Raw genomic sequence first — 20686 nt, 5'->3', positions numbered from 1 at the left:
CCTAAATCTCTCTGCCTCTCTTTCTTCCTTTAAGATGCTCCTTAAAAACCTCTCTCTTTGGCCAAGCTTTTGGTCATGTACCCTAATATCTCCTTATATGGCACGCTGCCTTTTATTTGCTAATGCTTCTGTGAAGCATCTTGGGATGTTTTACTATGCTACAGACACTATATAAATACAAATTGTTGTTGTTATAATGAAGAAGTTTGATATTCCACAAGTATAAAATGAGTTTTTCAGGGCCATAAAGGTTGTTCAGCAGTAATTATGACTTAGTACGCCTTAAAAATCCAGTTAGACCTCATTCAGCAAGGCATAACTATTTCAAAGGTTTATACTGTGAGATTAGAGTGTAAAAAAATTGAAGTTCACGCCAATTCAGTGATTTCTACCTCCTTTATAGTCAACCAATTAAAAGAGGTAATAAGTGCCCCCCCTTCTTAAAGGGGCACTACTAACAAAGTAACAAACAGAAAATTGAAAGGAAACTTCACTCAGGGGATTATTGCTAAGAAAACAGATTAATTCAGTGATTGTTACCTCTTTTATATTGACCAATTACAGGTGTTTATCAATAAAAAAGGTAACAAATGCCCCTTCTTAAAGGGACATTGCCTATAAACTGTAACAAAAAAAATCTTTAAAGAAAACTTAGCAAATAAAATTAAAATGACACTCCTGCAGGTGGTAAAGCACTCCAGTCCCTCCAGTGCCCATTGGTTGAGGAAGACTTCCAGCATACCGATGAACACTGTGTGTTCCCTCTCCAGGGACACCAGGATGTTGGCGTAGCCGCAGAAGAGAGGCAGGCAGTCAGGCCGAATGACTTCCTTGGTCACCCGTTGCCTGGACCTGTTAATGGCCAACTTGACCAGACCCAGGAGCAGTGCAAGAGGAGGCCGTCCGATCTGCCCACTCCCCATTGCACCGGATGGCCAAAGATCAGGAGCTGAAGGGCTGAAGTGCAGCCAGAAATTGAGGAGCAGCCCTTTAGATAAGAGAAGAGGGCTGCAACCTCTTGCACTCTACATAGATGTGAAACAGAGACTCCTCCAGGCTGCAGAAATTACAGGCAGCCTGGGAGTCCACGAATCGACTTAAAAACCTGTTGCATGTGTTACATGACCAGGTGAGAAGGGGTCTAGGGGTTCCCTTTGCCTGGTTTAACTGTAAAAGTGTTTAATTTTCGAAACACCGTGTTTTTAGCTCCCCCTCAGTGAATCCTTGTTCACTTCTCCAATTATTAGGCAAAGAAATCAGACAGGTTTCCTTAGATTTAAACAAGAAAGGTGCAAGTTTATTAATCTTAAAATCTAATCCGGTTAATGACTATGAATATGTGATGTGACCACACTAGCATGCATACGCGATAAACACACACGCAGATAGAGACAGAAAAAGTAGAAAAGAATAAAGGGGAAAAGTTTGAGGCAATATTGGAATTATAATTACAGTCCTTTGAGTTCAATGTGGAGTCTTTGGTTTCCGGTAAGTCCCGCTGTTCGTTGGGGCCCAGTTCACGCTTCAACTTGCTTCTGTGTCAGAGTCTTTTCTCTCTTGAGGTTTACATGTCTTCAGTGGGTCCGTTGGCTTGGGAGAAAGTGAGAGAGAGAGAGAGAGGCTTCCTTGTTCCAGCTTCAGTTGCAAACTCTCGTCTCAATTCAAACTGTCATGTGTCTCATTTAAAAGCCTGGATCAGCCGGTCAGTCATATGACTAGCTGGTTTAACCAGTCCTGTCTTTGTGGGTTTCAAAGCTCTCGGTTGAGAGGCAGGGGGGGAGCAGTGTAGGGCTGTCTCTTATCCCAACAAGATGTGGATCACCACTGCCCAGCCCAATCTCTGTTAATTGAATCAGTGAGCAATTCTTTTGTCTCTCCAAGCACTGTCTCTTAGTATGTAAATGTCCTTCCAGCCCAAATGTCTGGTGATCTCTTTAACAAGTCATTTCTTCACTCCAGCAACAGTTTAAAATCAATGTTCATACGACAAAATTAATATGCCTCATTCTTGGCAGCTGGGGGGTCTGCATGACACATGGAACTGCCCCGTGCAACACCCTCCACATCAAATCCATTCAGTGATTTCTAATTGATTTCCATCTGGGAAGACTTCGACAGCGCACCCTGTGGAGGAGTGGGGAATCACTGACAACAAATACTGGATTTCCACATTTAACTGTGTAGGCATGACCGCCCGAAGTTGCTATCAGTTTCGCAGTAATGATAGCGAAAGCTGACAGTTTCACCATCTTTACAACCGCAAAATCCGGGGCTTATTGTGTTGAGCTAGTCAATTAAAAAATAATGCAAAGCAGAACAAATCATGCAAAAAATTCCTGTAACACTTCAAATGGAAATTGTCCAATGCTTTTAAACATGACCTACAACAATTGGTTTTGCAGGAGGGTGGCCTCAATGCTGGCGATGTTTGCAGGACTTCAATGTTTGTGATGCGGTCCTGCCAGTGGATCATGAGGATGCTGCGGAGGCAGTGCTGATGGAAGCACTCTAGAAGGCGTACATGATGGCGGTATAGGACCCATGACTCAGCACCATACAGAGGGGTGGTGAGGACTATGGCTTTGTACACTTTGAGTTTGGTCTGTGCTCTGAAGCTGTGGTTGCTCCACACTCATTTGTCGAGTCTGCCGAATGTACTGTTTGTGTTGGGCGGGTCACATTGCCCAGATAGACGACAATTGCCTGCCCAAGACCTTGTTGTATGGAGAGCTGACCACGGGTAAAAGGAACAGAGGGGTTCCACGCAAACGTTTCAAGGACTCCCTGAAGAAGTCCCTCTCTGTGTGCCACATCGACCATCGCCAGGGGGAAACACAGGCCATAGATTGTGATGCCTGGAGATGCTACATCAGGAGGCCTACAGACACCTTTGAGACTGAGCTAAGAACCAGCATGAAAGAGAAAAGGAGAAGAAGGATAGATCCAATTGTCCCCAGCAGCGACTACACCTTCACTGTACCCGCTGTGGGAGAATCTGCCGATCACGGGTAGGCCTGACTAGCCACCAGCGGGCCTGCAACCTTCCCAAAATCTTCATCCGCAAAGAAATACCGAGAGAGAGAGAGAAGAAATGAACAACAATTTAAAATTTCAAACTACAAAGAAACTCTTTCCAACCAAACATTAGTAGTGGGACAATTTGTGATCAAGGACCGTGTAAGATTACATTATTTTTGTTCGATGCACAGAAATTCGAATGCAATTCTTTTAAGTGCGGATTATTTTATCTCATTTTGCGATTTAACTGCAAATCTAAATAACAAGATCAGACCATTCCAAACACAGAGGCAGGTTACAACCCATTGGAATGATTGGAGATAGACAGGCTTCTACACATGAATGAATTGATCAAACTAGAAAGAGATGCTGTTTTAATCGCTGTGTTGCCAATGTATTTATTTCTTTGGCCTCTCGAGATGCTGTTGCAATCACCTAATTCATCTGTGCGTTCAGCCTGATGGTTTCATCGCCCTCTGGCTGCTGATAATAGAGTTTAGAGAGTGAGTCAGCAGCGAAGAGGCGGATCAGGAAGCGATGTCTTTGATGGACTGGGTCCCGGGGGCCGGTGATTGACAGGCGAGCCGGTCCCGGGAGTGCTCTGCAGCTTGTTTGCAAATCCAGGGCGGACGGAGGTTTTGGAATGATGGCTGCAGGCGAGATTGGGGCTGGGGTGCCGACCCTGTCTGTCCATAACTTCAGCGAGAAGCTGTCGGAGCAGACGGTGCATTTCCACGTCCTCAGAATGAAGGACAGTTTCTTCTTGTGGGTTGGGAGCGCCCCGACTTTCTCTAACCTCGCTGTAGCCATGTGCACCAAATTTGTAAGTAACATGTACCGTGATTTCCCCACCAAAACATTGATGCTGAACTTGGATTTATACCGAGGAGATTATATTACCAGCCATGGGGTTTGCACAGGCTGCTTCTCTTTGTGCATCCTGGAACTCCCCCAAGTGGTCAGGACCAAAACTCCTCTAATTGAGCTTTCGGGGAGGGGGAGGCAGTTAAGCTTACTACTTAGACAAACTAAATTACTGTGTCCCTTTCCACATTTTCCCCATGGCCCCTGAAAGAGTTTGGTTCTACAAACACTACAATGGTTAGGAAGCAATATAGTGAGCTGCCAGGTCTTCTTGTATCAGCAACTTGCATTTATATAGCACCTTGAACTAGTAAAACAAAGTAAAGTTAGGCCATCAAGCAAAATTGGACACCAAGCCAAATAAGGAGATCTTAGTGCCCAAAATGTACATGGATAAAGACATCTTAAAGGAGGAGAGAGAGGTGGAGAGGTTTAGGGAGGTAATTGCAGAACTTCAGGCCCAGGCAGCTGTGAGAGCAAGGCTGCTAGTGGTAGGGTAATGAAAATCAGGATGTGCAGGAGCGCAGGGATCATTGGAGGGTTGTAAGGGCTGGAGGAGGTTAAAGATAAGAGGGACAGTGCCATGCAGGGATTTGAAGACAAGGATGAGAATTTTAAAGTTCATCGGAGGAAGTTCTTAAAATTAAAAACCTAGTCACAGCCTTCTCCATTAGAGCATTTGCACTGCACAGTTTAAAAATGTCTCCATCATTGGATGGTAGCTAGGCAACTGTTTCATCAAAGGATTCAGATAGCATCATAGGCTGAGTAATGCTCAGATGGTTTGCAGCTGTTGTCTGAATGCCTTAAGGATAAACTTGCAACAGTTATATTTTATAATGTATACTATGTAGTTAGAGTTTTGCTCCTTTTCTGTGGAGTTGGTGGGCAGAGGGAAGATGGATCGTGAAGTTAAATTTGTTGACAAATCAACTATTACGATGTAATTTATTGTAATTTTATGGAGTGGTAATCTGCAGTTAATTACAAGAAAATAACTGAAGGTACTGGTTAGGTGAGAGTGAATTATAAATACAAGAGCAATTCGATTGTGGAATTCAGGCGAACATTGTAAAGAATTTAAAATTTGACGTTAAATTGTCTTAAGTTTTTTTTAGCGTAGTCATCACTGTGTTGGTCTCATGCAAAACAGAGCTCTGGTTTCAAACCAGTGGAATTACTGAACCATTTGGGTTGAAGGTACAAACACCAGGGCACTTGGTGCTAATCACAAGACAACACTTTTTATGACCGAGGGAGAAGTGGAGAAAATTGATTTGAGAAATGTTTTTTTTTGTTCAAGTTACCTGTCTGCAAAAGCCATTGAAAATTTCTTTTTCCCTGCTGTTCATTGGTAACCCCAAAAGGCACTAAATTTCAGTTTTGATCTACATGGTGATCCTGTTGGAGGGCACTGATTTTCCTGATGTCAAGTTGCACTGAATCTTACCAAGCATTGATCTGTTCAAAATTGTGATGGTTTTATGAATAAATGTATATAGTGTTGATCATATTATTAAAACTTAGTTGGCAGTCTTCCTTAATAGTTCAATGGGTAAATACGTGGTATGGTATGGTCTTGGAGAACATGTAGGCCTCTAGTTTAATCCTTAGTCTCTGCTGTTAGCTGATTCTAAGTGGTGAGAATGCCTTATTGGTTCAGGAGTCACTTGGCCTACTTGGTTGGTTTGAGAGAGAGAGAGACGTAATGAGGTAATGTATATTTTCTTTTGTGACTTGTGCAGAAATGATTGAGTCACTATACTTCAATGTAGAGAGTGAGGGAATCCGCTCTTGGGTTAGATTTTTGATCGATCAAATTCACATCAGTTTGAAGAATGTGAGTGAATAAGCTGTTTTGGGTGTCAACTCAAAGGCATAATTTCCTTGAGGACCATTATTCCACTAATAATTGTTCCAGTGGGTTTGAGCTAGTATCAAGGACAGAGAGCTGCACTGAGTTATGTTTATGCAGGCCTGCATGAATGATCAAAAGCTTCCCTGCTATGTTCAGCACCTGTCTCGACAAACCGAGGCATTCTGTACAACTGCTCTCTGTGTTGCCCCAAGATTCTTCAGTCTTGTAGCTGGTACAAATGTATGGAGAATCCTTTGCCTTTTTGGCCTCCTTGTCTCGAGAGGCAATGGGTAAACGCCTAGAAGTGGTCAGTGGTTTGTGGAGGAGTGCCTGGTGTGGCTATAAAGGCCAATTCTAGAGGGACAAACTTTTCCACAGGCACTGCACGTGAAGTTGGTTGTTGGGGCTGTTACACAGTTGGCTCTCCCCTTGCACTTCTGTCTCTTTACCTGCCAACTGCTGAGTCTCTTCGACTCGCCTCTCTTCAGCCCCGCCTTTACAGCTGTCCGCCAGCTCTGGTGACTGGCTCCCATGACTTGTGGTCAGTGTCACAGGACTTCATGTCATGTTTGCAAACATCTTTAAAGCCATGGATGGCCAGTGGGTCTGATACCAGTGGCGAGCTCACTGTACAATATGTCCTTGGGGATTCTGCCATCTTCCATGTGGCTCACATGGCCAAGCCATCTCAAGTGCCGCTGGCTCAGTAGGGCATACATGCTGGGGATGTTGGCTGCCTCGAGGACTTCTACATTGGAGATGCAGTCCTGATGCCAAGGATTCACCAGAGACAGCGAAGATGGAATGCGTTGAGATGTCACTCTTGGCTGAAGTACGTTGTCCAGGTCTCGCTGCTGTATAGCAAGGTACTGAGGACACAGGCTTGAAACACTCGGACTTTTGTATTCCGTGTCTGTGCAGCATTTTCCCATGCTCTCTTGGCCAGTCTGGACATAGCAGTGGAAGCCTTTCCCATGCGCTTGTTGATTTCTGCATCGAGAGACAGGTTACTAGTGATGGTTGAGCCTAGGTAGGTGAACTCTTGAACCACTTCCAGAGCGTGGTCGCTGATATTAATGGATGTAGCATTTCTGACGTGCCCATGATGTTCGTTTTCTTGAAACTGATGGTTTGGCCAAATTTGTTGCAGGCAGCCGCAATCCTGTCGATGAGTCTCTGCAGACACTCTTCAGTGTGAGATGTTAATGCAGCATTGTCAACAAAGAGGAGTTCCCTGATGAGGAATTTCCGTACTTTGCTCTTGGCCGTAAGACGGGCAAGGTTGAACAACCTGCCATCTGATCTTGTGTGGAGGAAAATTCCATCTTCTGAACACTTAAACGTGTGAGAGAGCAGCAGTGAGAAGATGATCCCAAACAGTGTAGGTGTGAGAACACAGCCCTGTTTCACGCCAGTCAGGATAGGAAAGGGGTCTGATGAGGCACCACTATGCTGAATTGTGCCTTTCATATGGTCATGGAATGAGGTGATGATACTTAGTAGCTTTGGTGGACATCCAATCTTTTCTAGTAGTCTGAAGAGACCACGTTTGCTGACAAGGTCAAAGGCTTTGGTGAGATCTATGAAAGCAACGTAGAGGGGCATCCGTTGTTTGCGGCATTTCTCCTGTAGCTGGCGAAGGGAGACCAGCATTTCAATGGTGGATCTCTCTGCACGAAAGCTACACTGTGCCTCAGGGTAGACACGTTCAGCCAACTTCTGGAGCCTGTTTAACACCACTGGAGTGAAGGCTTTCCCCACTATGCTGAGCAGGGAGATTCCACGATAGTTGTTGCAGTCACTGCGGTCACCCTTGTTCTTATGAAGGGTGATGATATTGACATCGCGCCTGTCCTGTGGTACTGCTCCCTCATCCCCGCACAGGCAGAGCAGTTCATGGAGTGCTGAGAGTATAGCAGGCTTGGCACGCTTGATTATTTCAGGGGTAATGCCGTCCTTCCCAGGGGCTTTTCCACTGGCTAGAGAATCAACGGCATCACTGAGTTCTGATTTTGTTGGTTATTCGTCCAGCTCATCCATGACTGGCAGAGACTGGGCTGCATTGAGGGCAGTATCAGTGACATTTCCCCTGGAGTACAGTTCTAGGTAGTGCTCCACCCAGCGGTCCATTTGCTTGCGTTGGTCAGTGATCGTTACCCCGATTTAGACTTGAGGGGGGGCGATCTTCTTGACAAAAGCTCTCTTAATGCCGTCATACATTCCTCTGATGTTTCTGGTGTTGGAGGCCAGCTAAATACGTCTGCATAGGTGTTGCCAGTAGTCATTTGCACAGCGCCTGGCTGTTCTTTGTGCGGTGCTTCTGGTGACTTTAAGTGCTACGGATGTTAACTCGCTGGGGGCTTTCTTGTAGTTCAACAATGCAATGCGCTTGGCAGCTATGACAGGTTCCAGCTCTTCAAAGTGAGATTGAAACCAGTCTGCATTCTGCTTCTCACGTTTGCCAAAGGTGGTCATTGCTGAGTCATAGATGGCGTCTCTGATGTGGGCCCACTTGGTCTCTGCATCCCCTGCCGGAGTGTTTTGAAGGGCTTTTTCAAGTGAATTGAGAAACTTTTGTGACAGCTGTGGGTAAGAAATTCTGGTAGAGAGATCACTCCATGGAGAAGAGACAATGTTTTAAATGGAGCTCATGCTTAGAGTACAGAAATGGCTCATTTGACCCATTCTAACTACAAGAACCACTTCATCTGTTCCCACTCCCCCCTATCCTTTTAACATTGCTTTTTACAAGTCATTATCTAATTCCCTTATAAAATAATTTATGGGCTCTGCTTTGGAACATCTGTTTGTGGCTGAGAATTCTACATTTTAACCACCCTCAGTTTGAAGATTTTTTTTTTAACCTCTTGAATTCTCTTGCTGAGTGTCTTGGATTTGCACCCTCTTGTCACCATCTCACCAGCCAGTGGAAATGAGATCAATCACTAGTTGACTCTCATAACCCTTTAGAGTCTTTCAGGCTACTATTGGATCATCCCTTAACCTTCAGCAGAGTAAATAAAGCTCTTATCTTCCCAAATCTTTCTTCATAACTGTAACCCCTCACTTCTGGTAACATGTTGGTGAATTTTCTTCGACACCTTTTCCATTTCTTTTGTGTCCTTTTGTAATGGGTGTGCTAAACTCTACAAAGTACTCCCAATTACAGCCTAACTTAAAGTATTGTATAAATTGAAATTACCTTCTCGTTTGTAATCTATGCCTCTAGCTACAAAATCAAGGATTCAGTTTCCCTCTTTTATGGCCTTATCTACTTGCACTGCCATCTTTAATGACCTGTGTAGCTACATTCCAAAGTTTCTGTCCTCCTCAACTCGATTTAAAACCATGCCATTTAAGGTGCATTTTCTTTCCTTGCTCTTCCAAATACATTTTTGGGGCACTCCAGAGCAGGGGAGCATAATCTTAAAATTAGAGCTAAGCGGTCCAGGGGAATGTCAAGAAACACTTTTTCATACAAAGAGTTGTGGAAATCTTGAACTCTGTCCCCTTTAAAAAAAACTGTCGAGGGTAGGTCAATTGAAAATTTCAAAACTGAGATTGATGGATTTTTGTTAGGAATGCATATTAAGGGATACAGAACCAAGGCACTGCCTCTTGTGTGTCATGCTGCTTGCCCAACATCCAATATTGGATGAGCAGAAATTTCCTCCAGTCAAGTATTGGGAAGACTGAATCCATTGTCTTCAATCTCCTCCACAAACACTTTTCTCTAACCATTGACTTTATCCCTCTCCTTGGTCAATGCCTGAGGCTGATCCAAATTACTCGCAATCTTGGGAGTCCTTTTTGACCCTGAGCAGAGTTTCCAACCCTCTACCCTGTCCATCACCAAAACCGCCTACTGCCATTTCTGTAACATCACCCATCTCTGCCGCTGCCTCAGCTCATCTGCTGAAACCCCTAGACTTGACCATTCCAATGCTCTCCTGGCTGGCCTCCCACCTTCCATAAACTTCCCTCTTCATAAACTTGAACAGCTGCAAAGTTCTGGTGCCCCTGTCCTAACTCTTATCAAGTTCTGTGCTGGCTGACCTACTTTTGCCCCCCAGTCTAACAACTTCTCGATTTTCAAAGTTCTCTTTCTTGCTTTAAAATTCTTCCGTGCCTCCTATACACCCCCTCCCCCGCCCCCATCTCTAACCTACTGCAGCCCTGCAACACTCCGAGATATCTGTGCTCCTCTAATTCTGGCCTCTTGTACATACCCGATTTTGCTTGTTACACCATTGGTGGCCATGCTTTTAGCTGCCACAACCCTAAGCTTTGGAATTCCCTCCCTAAGCTTCATCACTTCTCAACCTCTCTCGCCTCCTTTAAGATGCTCCTTAGAACTTACCTCTTTGTTCAAGCTTTTGGTCACTTGCCTTAATATCTCCTTATGTGAAATAGTGTCAAATTTTGTTTGATCCCTCTTGTGAAGTATCTTGGGAGGTTTTATTACGTTAAAGGCACTCGATAAAAGTAATTGTTGTAGTCACACTTCCCTACACTGAACTCCATATGCCACCTATCTGCCCATTCTGCTGCCCTATCTATGTTCTGCCATTGCCTTTCACAATCTTTGCCAAAATTGGTCTAATTTAATGGCATCACTAAATTTCAGTGTTGCTCCCTCAATTCCTAAGTAGAAAAATAATAGTTTCATGTAGGTACTTTTGAAATTGTTGATCGTATCTGCTTCCACAACCCTCATAGGCAGCAAGTTCCAGGTCATTACCAATCGTTGCATAAAAAAGTTCTTCCACATGTCCCTCCTGCCCAAAACTTTCAATCTGTGCCCCTAGTCCTTGTACCATCAGCTAATGGGAACAGTTTTTCTATGTCTACCTAATCTAAACCTGTCATTATCTTGTACACCTTTATCAGATCCCCCCCCCCCCCTCAACCTCCTTTGCTACAGGGAGAACAATCCAAGCTCCTCCAACCTAACCTTGTAGCTAAATTCCCTTATCTCTGGAACCATTCTGGTAAATCTCCTCTGCACCCACTCAAGGACCTTCACAACCATCCTAAAGTGTGGTGACCAAAACTGGACGCAGTACTCTAGTTGTGGCCTAACCAGGGCTTTGTAAAAGTTCAGCATCACTTCCCTGCTTTTGTACTCATTACCTCTATTTATGGAGCTCAAGATCCCATATCCTTTGCTAAACACTCTCTCAATATGTCCTGTTACCTTCAAAGATCTATGCACATGCATCCTGAAGTCTCTCTATCCTTGCACACTCTTTAGAACTGTGCCATTAAGTTGATATTGTCTCTCCCTATCCCTTTTGCCAAAATGCATCACCTCACACTTCTCTGTATTAAATTCCTTCTGCCCATTCTGCTAACCTATCAATGTCCTGTTGCAGGCCATCGGTATCACTCTCCCTGTTTGTCACACCTCCAAGTTTGGTATCATTAGCAAATTTTGAAATTTTACTCTGTATTCCAATATCCAAGTCATATATATCAAAAAAGGCGGTGGTCCTAGCACTGACCTTTGGGGAACACCATTGTCCACCATCCTCCAGTCTGAAAAATAACCATTCACCACAAGTGGCTGTTTTCTGTCCTTTTTATTTATCCAAGCTGACACTGACTCTCATTCCATGAGCTTCAGTTTTGTTAACCAGCCTTTTATGTGGTACTTTGTCAAATGCTTTCTTCAAATCCGTATAGTCGGCATCCGCAGCATTCCCTTCATCAACCTTCTCCGTTATTTCGTCAAAAAAATCAATTATATTAATTTAATTTAATCTGCCATGTACAAAACCATGCTGACCCTCCATCATCAACTCAAACATGTCCAGTTATTGTTTCTCAAACCTTACCCACCACTGATGTTAAACTGACCAGCCTGTAGTTACTAAGAATGACCTTATACCCTTTCTTGAACAAAATTATGGCAAGCCCTTCTGCTATCTCCATTCTTGCTTCCTTTAGTGACCTGGGATGCAAGTCAAGTGGACCGGGCAACCTGTCCACTCTAAGCATAGCCAGCCTTTCTGCCCATCAATTTTCACCCCATCCATTTCCTCTACCATCTCCGCTTCTACCAATATTTTGTCAGCATCCTCTTTCTTAGTAAACACTGATACAAAGTACTCATTAAGTATTCTAGCCTTTCCCCGCACCTCTAAGCATATATCACCTTTTTTGTCCCTAATAGGCCCCACCCTGCCTCTTACTACCTGCTTACTATTCACATGCCAGTAGAAGATTTTTGGATTCCCTTTTATTCTAAATGCTTTGCTATTCTCATATTCCCTTTTTGCCAGTCTTATTTTCCTCTTCACCTCCCCTCTCAACTTACTGTGTTTGGACTAGTTCATGCTTCAAGAATTTACCTGATATGATCATACACCCTCTTTTTTTAAACTATTAATTGTAATTCATGCCTCTCGACCTCAGCTCTTGGGTTTTGCTATCTCCTGCTCTCTTCAGTTAGTTACAAACATTTTGTTTTCACAAAAATTGGTTTGTCGAATAATTTATTTGTTTCTTGGCAAAGTGTTACAAATTAAGGCAGTGGTAATGTCCCCTCTCTGCTTCACATTCTGCTGGAATGGTTCCAGCAGATAAGTCGAGCTGAACAGTAGCTTCATGTCTAGTGGACCATTTCCCTGGGAACATCTTGCAAGGAGAAGTAAGAACAGCCTCACAGTATGTACAGTATAACTCCACAGGTTGTTCTTGCAGCTAAAAGGATTACAAATTGTTGTTTGCTTCTCTTTGTGTTAGTGTTGGCTATGCACAAAAAACAACCACGCATAAGGGATTGGTTGACATGTAACATAGGATCTTTATAATTGTGCTGCAGGTGAGCAAACTAGGAGCAATCTTATACAGGTCTGGGCTGGTCTCCTACTCTCTACAGACTCTCCCTAAGTATATGTTACATGGTGCATTGAAAACATAACCACACCCTCTTAAAGGTGTACCATGATATAAATATCTGGGAATGTTCATGTACATGATTTAAAGATGGTGATAGAGGGCTTACAGCCTTACAGATTGATGAAGATGTGTGTCTATCTAGCAGAATAATTAAATGGGTTATGTTGCCATTCCCACTGAGTGTAGCTGATACATTTGCTTAGTTTTCAAAATGCATCACGGCGATCAAGGCTGTAGATTTAGAAATGCTGCAGTTCAGCCAGTGCTTTGCAAGCCTGAATACTGAGTGGGGGCGGAAAGAAATGTTGTAAATCATTGTAAGGTTCCCCACTTCAGTAATAGGATTAGAGTGCTTGTTTTTAAATTTAAGATCATAATAAAAAATTAAGGGAGAAGATGGAAGAAACATTTTATGCAGAGGGTTATGAAGTGTAGCACCAGAAGTGGTGCTAAAAGAATAATCCACAGTGATTTTTATGGTTTAATGGAATGGTTCTGTAGTACGTTAGATGTAGTTGCTCTTTATACAGCCATATAGAAAACTGCATTGTATGTGTCATGCTTGTTACTGGTGCTTCAGCAAGTTGTCATACACCGATGGAATATACGTTTTGAAATTTGTGTGCATGATTTCCCTATGCAGTAAGTTCCAGTTGGAGGGAAGGAAAAGCAGAGAGCCTGTTATTCCGGGACAGCTCCTGATTCTAGCTTTCTGGTACCATAATAGTGGTATTGGGATGAGGCTAGGAAGTTAATTGCTTTATTTGAGAGTGGCACTTGGCAAAGGTCAATCTATTCCAGAGGGTAAAGTAGAGAAAATAATGAGTTCATTATTGAGGGCACTGCCCTCAGGAGTGAAGGAATAATACATTCACTCTCCTGTTGAGGAAAAAAACAGTATTCTGTGCTCATCATTATTATACAACATATTTACTATACAGTTTGCTATCTGTGCAGCTGAAAATATACTAATAATTAATGTAACGTTCTCAGTGTCACTTCAATTCAGAACAAGCTCGTCACGTGTAAAATTCTACTAGTTTCTTTGTCAATAAAATTATTCTCTACAGAAATGTCTATTAGAAGCCGAACAGCTTACAGCTGTTTTTGCAAGTCTGTTACACTTGTTAAAATAGCTGTCATTTTGTGCTATGAAATATTCAATGTGTCCTTGTTACTGATTCACAGATCAGTGGAAATAATTATTAAGTACATTCTGTGTGCTGCTTAAGGTGATGGATGATAATGCTGGGGAGTGGATCAATTTCCATTTTCCAGCATCCAGTGATATCATCAAACATTACTTCCGGAACAGGTACAGAATAACCCGAAGCCTCAGACCTTTCTCCTTGGGTAAAAATGTGTTTTTTTTTTAAATTAATATATTTTTCAGGCAGTGAAACTCCTGTCCCTCCCATGCTAACCTTGATCATCTGCTTTTTTAGCTGATCAATTATTTTGCTCTGCACTTTTATTTTTTAAAAAGTAAGTTACATTTTGAAAATGGCTGTGCCCAAAAGCTCATTTGCTTTGATTTTTGTTTATTAGGAGTTTACAAATGTTAACATTTACTATTCTGTATGGGATCTAAAGTTCTAATGATGCTGGGGTCCCAGACCAGGCAACATGTGTATTTATGCAAACTCCCAAATACACACACCGGCGAAAGAATCCCCATCTGGAAGTTGGATGGAATTTGCCAGTGTTAACCTAGCTAAATATTAATGGTGCAATCTCTCTAGTGAGAATTTCACCTCGAGTGCCATTAGGGAAACTAATGGCACTAAAATAAAATAACCTTAAAAAATTTGCATAGAGCAAATTAAAGATTGCAACATACATATGGGGTCAAGGTAGAAGCCCAAATATTCTGAACTTAAAAAAAAATTCCAAAAATTAGCTTTAAAAAACCTACTAATTCATCATTCAATAGCACTCCATGGTTATAAAATTATTTTATCAGGGCCACATTTGTTGTTCACCCAAATTTTATTAATCACATCGCTGTTAAAAGCCCAGTTACACCTGATTGGACAAGGTGTAACTTGTGAAGGAGTTTCTAACAGGGATGTGGGGGGGAGCGGGAATGGTGACGTTCTTGCTAATTTCAGCGTTTTCTGGCTCTGGATCAGGGGGTCCACAGTGCAGCCTGTGACGGAGCGCTGAGTGACAGACCTCAACTTCAGGATTTCCACGCTAATCTGCGCATGCCCCACATCCTGAAGTTGTGATCTGTTTCAGAGGTGTAATGACGATGAACGCTGATAGTTCAGTTTCAACCATCCCCCTCCCCCCACTGCAAAATCTGGCCTGTTATAAAAAGACACAGTGTAGAAATAGTCGTGATTCGGAACTAGTTGGATCCCAGTTTCTGCCACGAGTTAGTTGCTCTCTCTGTTATTCAATAATACGCAAATGTATTGCAAAATGGACTGTGTGGGCAGCACTTCTTCCCATACGTGCACTCCAGATAAAAGAATCTGCTCTGTATTCTGAAAAGAATTCTGTATAAAATATTTACTGCTTGTCCATTGCTGTTACAGAGGGAGCCATTGACCAATGTTTGCTGCATCCAAGGTCATATGCTATTAGGGAGAATTAGAATGTTGTACTTATTTGTATCTGGGATACGACAATGAAAGCCTGGACAGTGAATAGCAGCAAGCCTCTCAAGTATGAGCAGCATCAAAGCTCAATTCCTGCCTCTGGTTACCTGACATGCACACTTAAAGAGAACCCTTGGATAGTTATCAGGAGTGGGAATTTTGGCCAAAGTTTTTCCTTTCTGCAATTCAGGAATGCCAAATTCAGCAGTAGTGCCTCCGTTGCTATCTCCGCTGAGGTCAGTTTCACAGAATAATACAGTGCAGAAGAGGCCCTTCGGCCCATCGAGTCTGCACCGATGCATTAAACCACCTGACCTGTGTACCTAATCCCATTTGCCAGCACTTGGCCCATAGCCTTGAATGTTATGACGTGCCAAGTGCTCATCCAGGTACTTTTTAAAGGATGTGAGGCAACCCGCCTCTACCATCCTCCCAGGCAGGGCATTCCAGACCGTCACCACCCTCTGGGTAAAAAAGTTCTTCCTGAAATCCCCCTTAAACCTCCCGCCCCTCACCTTAAACTTGTGACCCCTCGTAACTGACTCAACTAAGGGGAACAGCTGCTCCCTATCCACCCTGTCCATGCCCCTCATAATCTTGTACACCTCGATCAGGTCACCCCTCAGTCTTCTCTGCTCCAGTGAAAATAACCCAAGCCTATCCAACCTCTCTTCATAGCTTAAATGTTCCATCCTAGGCAACATCCTGGTGAATCGCCTCTGCACCCCCTCCAATACAATCACATCCTTCCTATAATGTGGCGACCAGAATTGCACACAGTACTCCAGCTGTGACCTTACCAGAGTTCTATACAACTCCAACATGACCTCCCTGCTTTTGTAATCTATGCCTCGATTGATAAAGCCAATTTTGAATCCACCTTATCAAGTTACCTTGTATCCCATGTGCATTTGCTTTCTTGATAAGTCTCCCTTGTGGGACCTTGTCAAAGGCTTTGCTGAAATCCATGTAAACTACATCAACTGCACTACCCTCATCTACACACCTGGTCACAGGCTCAAAAAATTCAATCAAATTTGTTAGGCATGACCTCCCTCTGACAAAGCCATGCTGACTATTCCTAATCAAATTTTGCCTCTCCAAGTGGTGATAGATTCTCTCCTTCAGAATTTTCTCCAATAGTTTCCCTACCACTGACGTGAGACTCACTGGTCTGTAGTTCCCTGGCTTATCTCTACAACCTTTCTTAAATAGTGGGACCACATTAGCTGTTCTCCAGTCCTCTGGCACCTCCCCCGTGGCCAGAGAGGAATTAAGAATTGGGGTCAGAGCCCCTGCAATCTCCACCCTCGCCTCCCACAGCATCCTGGGACACAAATCATCCGGACTTGGAGATTTGTCTACTTTTAAGCCTTCCAGAACCTCCACTACCTTGTCACTCCCTATGACAATTTGCTCAAGAACCTCACCGTCTCTCTCTCTAAGTTCCATATCTACATCCTCTTTCTCTTGGGTGAAGACAGATGTGAAGTATTCGTTCAACACACTACCAATGTCCTCTGGCTCCACCCACAAATTTCCCCCTTGGTCCCTAACGGGTCCTACTCTTTCCCTGGTTATCTTCTTCCCATTGATATACTTATAGAATATCTTGGGATTTTCCCTGCTTTTACCAGCCAGAGCTTTCTCATATCCCCTCTTTGCTCTCCTAATTGCTTTCTTGAGCTCCATCCTACACTTTCTGTACTCCACTAATGCTTCCATTGATTTGCTCTTCTTGTATTTGCTAAAAGCCTCTCTTTTCCTTCTCATCATACCCTGAATGTTTCTGGTCATCCATGGTTCTCTGGGCTTGTTGCTCCTACCTATTACCCTAGAGGGAACATGTTGGGCCTGTACCCTCCCCATTTCCTTTTTGAATGCCCCCCACTGCTCTTCTGTAGATTTCCCGACAAGTAACTCTTTCCAGTCTACCTTGGCCAGATCCTGCCTTATTTTACTAAAAGTCACTCTCCCCCAATCCAAAACCTTTTTTTGCAACTTGTCTATTTCTTTCTCCATAACGAGCTTAAATTGTACCATGTTGTGGTCGCTGTCACCAAAATTTTCCCCCACCGACACATCAGCCACCTGTCCGGCTTCATTCCCCAGAATTAGGTCCAGCACTGCACCCTCCCTTGTTGGATCCTCTACATATTGAGCTAGAAAGTTCTCTTGTATACATTTTAAGAACTCCACTCCATCTAAGCCCTTCACACGATGACTATTCCAATTAATGTTGGGAAAGTTGAAATCACCTAGTATAATTACTCTATTATTTTTACACACCTCTGCAAATTGCGCACATATTTGCTCCTCAATTTCCCGCTGACTATCCGGGGGTCTAGAATAAACACCTAGCAATGTGGCTGTTCCTTTTTTATTCCTAAACTCTACCCATAAAGCTTCATTTGATGCCCCCTCCAAGAAATCATCTCTCCTTACTGCAGTAACTGACTCCTTAACTAATATTGCAATGCCTCCTCCTCTTTTACCCCCTCCTCTGTCTCGCCTGAAGATTCTATATCCCGGGATATTGAGCTGCCAATCCTGCCCCTCCCTCAACCATGTCTCCGTGATGGCTATTATATCACAATTTCACATGTCAGTCATTGCCCTTAACTCATCCGTTTTGCCTGCAATACTCCTGGCATTAAAGTAGAGGCCTTCCATCCTGGTCTTACTGCCTTGAAATTTACTTCCGCTGTATCCCCTCTGACTTGTTCGCTTTCCTGTGTTTAGCTGTATCCCTATTCTGCTAGGAGTCTGCATCCCCTCCCCCTGCCAAATTAGTTTAAACTCCTCCCAACAGCACTAGCAAACCCGCCAGCAAGGATGTTAGTTTCCAGAATGTGTTTGTTGTTTTCAGGTAGAAGGTTCTTAGTCCAGTCACCATGACTACATTTTCGACTGGCACGTCATAGTTTCCTTGGAAAAATAGGAATTCAATATAACCCGATCGTACAATATCCCAAATTTTGTACACTCTTCAGCTGTAAATCCTTCATTCATCGGCAGTAAACTCCCTTTATGTTGTGCTTGTGGGCTGAACAATGAGAGTTTCCAGTATGTTGCGTTTTCAGGTGACTGGTCCCATTACTGGGTCTGTGCTGTATGCCAGTTAGAGCTGGTTCCTTGTGCACACTAATCAGATCCCGGTAACCCCGATGTGCTGCATCTGCAGTTTGTTTAATTGGTTGTTGGCTTGCAACGCCAAACCTCTGAACATAATGGTTTTGATGGAAGCAGAAATTAAATGTTAAAGTATAGGAGAATTAAGGGTGTGGTTTTTGAAGTGTTTGAAATTTTAAAGTGCAGTATCAAAAAGTGTGAATAGATTTTTTTAATTTAATAGGAAATGATGATCAAGTACAGTAATATTTGGGTTAATGTAACTTGCTATTGGTTTGCAGGACCCAATGCCAGTGTCCACATTAGTCCTTGGAGATGCCTCTGATACCACACCCAATTCTGTAGCACAAAGACTAGGTAAGATTGTTCCTTAGTAAAGAATTTTATTTTCAGGTTGTTTTAATTTTCTTACTTGTTCTCTTGATGTGATCATGTTCCCTGTTCCGCCACAGCTACCACCATCCCCTCCCCCCAAAGAAACCTCTTGGCAGATTGACTGGATCCCAGACTGCATTGTTCACAGCTCTAGGTTTTATGATTTAGTGGGTTGAAACAGGAAACAAGTTTACAATAGTGCTATACATTCAGGAGGCTTCCGTAAAATCCTTTTTAGCACCCCTGGCCAGGATAGAAGTAAAGTTTGACATCTGAAAGGCTGTCATTTTGTGCCTTTAGCTTCCAATTTCTCTCTCTCCCTCTCCCTCTCACGCACATTCACTACTTTCTTGTCCCTCTTTATTTTGGCAATACCATCAAAGTTAGTGCTCCTCAGCATGTTCTTTGTTTCCTTCTAAGTTTCAATGATCCTGTCCAATGTGCTCTCGGTCCTCCCTCTATCTCCACTATGTTGCAGCTAGAACTTGTGCTGTTGTCTCCCGTTCTAGCTCAAAACAGTGCAACTCCTTATCTCCCTCAGTGCTTGGTTCCTCCTTCAAACCTTTAAAACTAAGCTTGAAATCGCTATAAGCCATGGCCCTTCACCTAGGTTTCTTTAGTTAAAAGAACTAGTTTATTCTCTCTCTTTTTTTCCCTCACCCCCCTGGTGACTGAGATATAAGTAAGATCATTTCTTTGGTGAGGTTGGGAAAATTAGAGGGTGAATTGACCTGTTGTTCTCTGCCCATTTTTTAATCCCAGGAATTGTTGGAAATAGGGATGCTATGTGAAGAGGGGATATAATGACAGAAAACTATCAGGATTGTGGAATTTTGTTAATGATTTCATTGTGTTTTTTTGTCAAGTTAAACGACTTCATTTATAGCTACTGTAATCAATTTCCTGTGTATTCAGTTACCTTCATTTATTGTAATAGGTGATTAGCCGCATCATATCCTTGTTGGTTTTGTGTCATTTGTTTTAATGGGGTGAATTCCAGATGTGTGGACATTCTAAATCAGTGTGAGAATGCCTATCTACTTACCTAGACCTCTGTAGTATATCCATACACCGTCAGAGACAGTCCTTCATGAACAGTGGGATCTGTTGCCATTGAGAAGAGTAGACTTCACTAGCGAGGATGATATCCAGATTGAAGAGCTCCGTCACAGGATTTGTAGCACAATGAAGGTGATGGAGTTGCAAATTAACCAATACATCTGCCTGTTCTAAAATAAGGATGTGGCATTTGCATACAAGTAATATTGTGAAAAGAACCAAAAGTATCTCGATATTTGTGATAAGTAGGCAGGGTGTCTGCCTGCTCCTCGTTCATAAATTTATGCAGTGCAATGTATTACAGATGCATTGTACGTCACGATTGCTTCTAGAAAAAGAACAAGTATCCCAGTTACATATAAATAAATGCCAAATATCAAGTGATTGAAGTGTACTGAGAACCTGTGTTCCACAATAGGTTTTAACCGTACTTTAATTTGTTCCTTTGCATTAAATCTCCCATCCAGCTAAGAAGACAGGAAAACAGGTTTTTATCAGTTATAACCTGCCCAGCACCTGCACCAGCCTATCGCTGCAGGTGGAAAACCGAATCAAACAAGAAATGAGTGCTCATCCGGACAAATTCTAATTGCAATTTTCTTTTAAATTTTTTTTAAAGATATTATGTTTACTTGTTTAATAAAATGTTACAAAAATTACTGCCTTTCTCTTTGTGCATTCTATAAATTGAGGATCAGACGCTGACACGAGGATTGTTGTGGAGGTTTGATGATTCCAGCCTGCTCAATGATGGGGCAAAATGCTTTGTCGTCTTGTTTGCATCTCCTATTACGTGTGTGTGAACGGGTTGTTACTGAGGTCGCAACGCATTGCCACCCCAGCTGAAATGGGCTAACGCAGCATGGATCAA

At 42.9% G+C, this 20686-nt stretch overlaps 1 protein-coding gene across 1 annotated transcript; it reads left to right on the top strand.

Annotated features, from left to right (window-relative positions):
- The first annotated feature begins 3503 nt into the window (after positions 1-3503).
- On the top strand, positions 3504-20474 carry psmg4 (proteasome (prosome, macropain) assembly chaperone 4). The gene is made up of 3 exons (XM_068049964.1): positions 3504-3841; positions 18663-18738; positions 20283-20474. The coding sequence occupies exons 1-3, from the start codon at positions 3662-3664 to the stop codon at positions 20402-20404; spliced, it is 378 nt and encodes a 125-aa protein (XP_067906065.1). The 5' UTR covers positions 3504-3661; the 3' UTR covers positions 20405-20474.
- Positions 20475-20686: the final 212 nt, after the last annotated feature.

Source organism: Heterodontus francisci, chromosome 2 (genome assembly GCF_036365525.1).
Source record: "Heterodontus francisci isolate sHetFra1 chromosome 2, sHetFra1.hap1, whole genome shotgun sequence".
Taxonomy (NCBI): domain Eukaryota; kingdom Metazoa; phylum Chordata; class Chondrichthyes; order Heterodontiformes; family Heterodontidae; genus Heterodontus; species Heterodontus francisci.
Note: the sequence above shows the minus strand (reverse complement) of the source record. Positions and strands in the feature narration are given on the sequence as shown.

Coding starts and splice junctions, on each gene's coding strand:
- psmg4 (XM_068049964.1), top strand. CDS start 3,662: ATGATGGCTGCAGGCGAGATTGGGGCTGGGGTGCCGACCCTGTCTGTC. Junction 3,842..18,662: donor TAGCCATGTGCACCAAATTT/GTAAGTAACATG, acceptor ATTGGTTTGCAG/GACCCAATGCCAGTGTCCAC. Junction 18,739..20,282: donor TTCTGTAGCACAAAGACTAG/GTAAGATTGTTC, acceptor TCTCCCATCCAG/CTAAGAAGACAGGAAAACAG.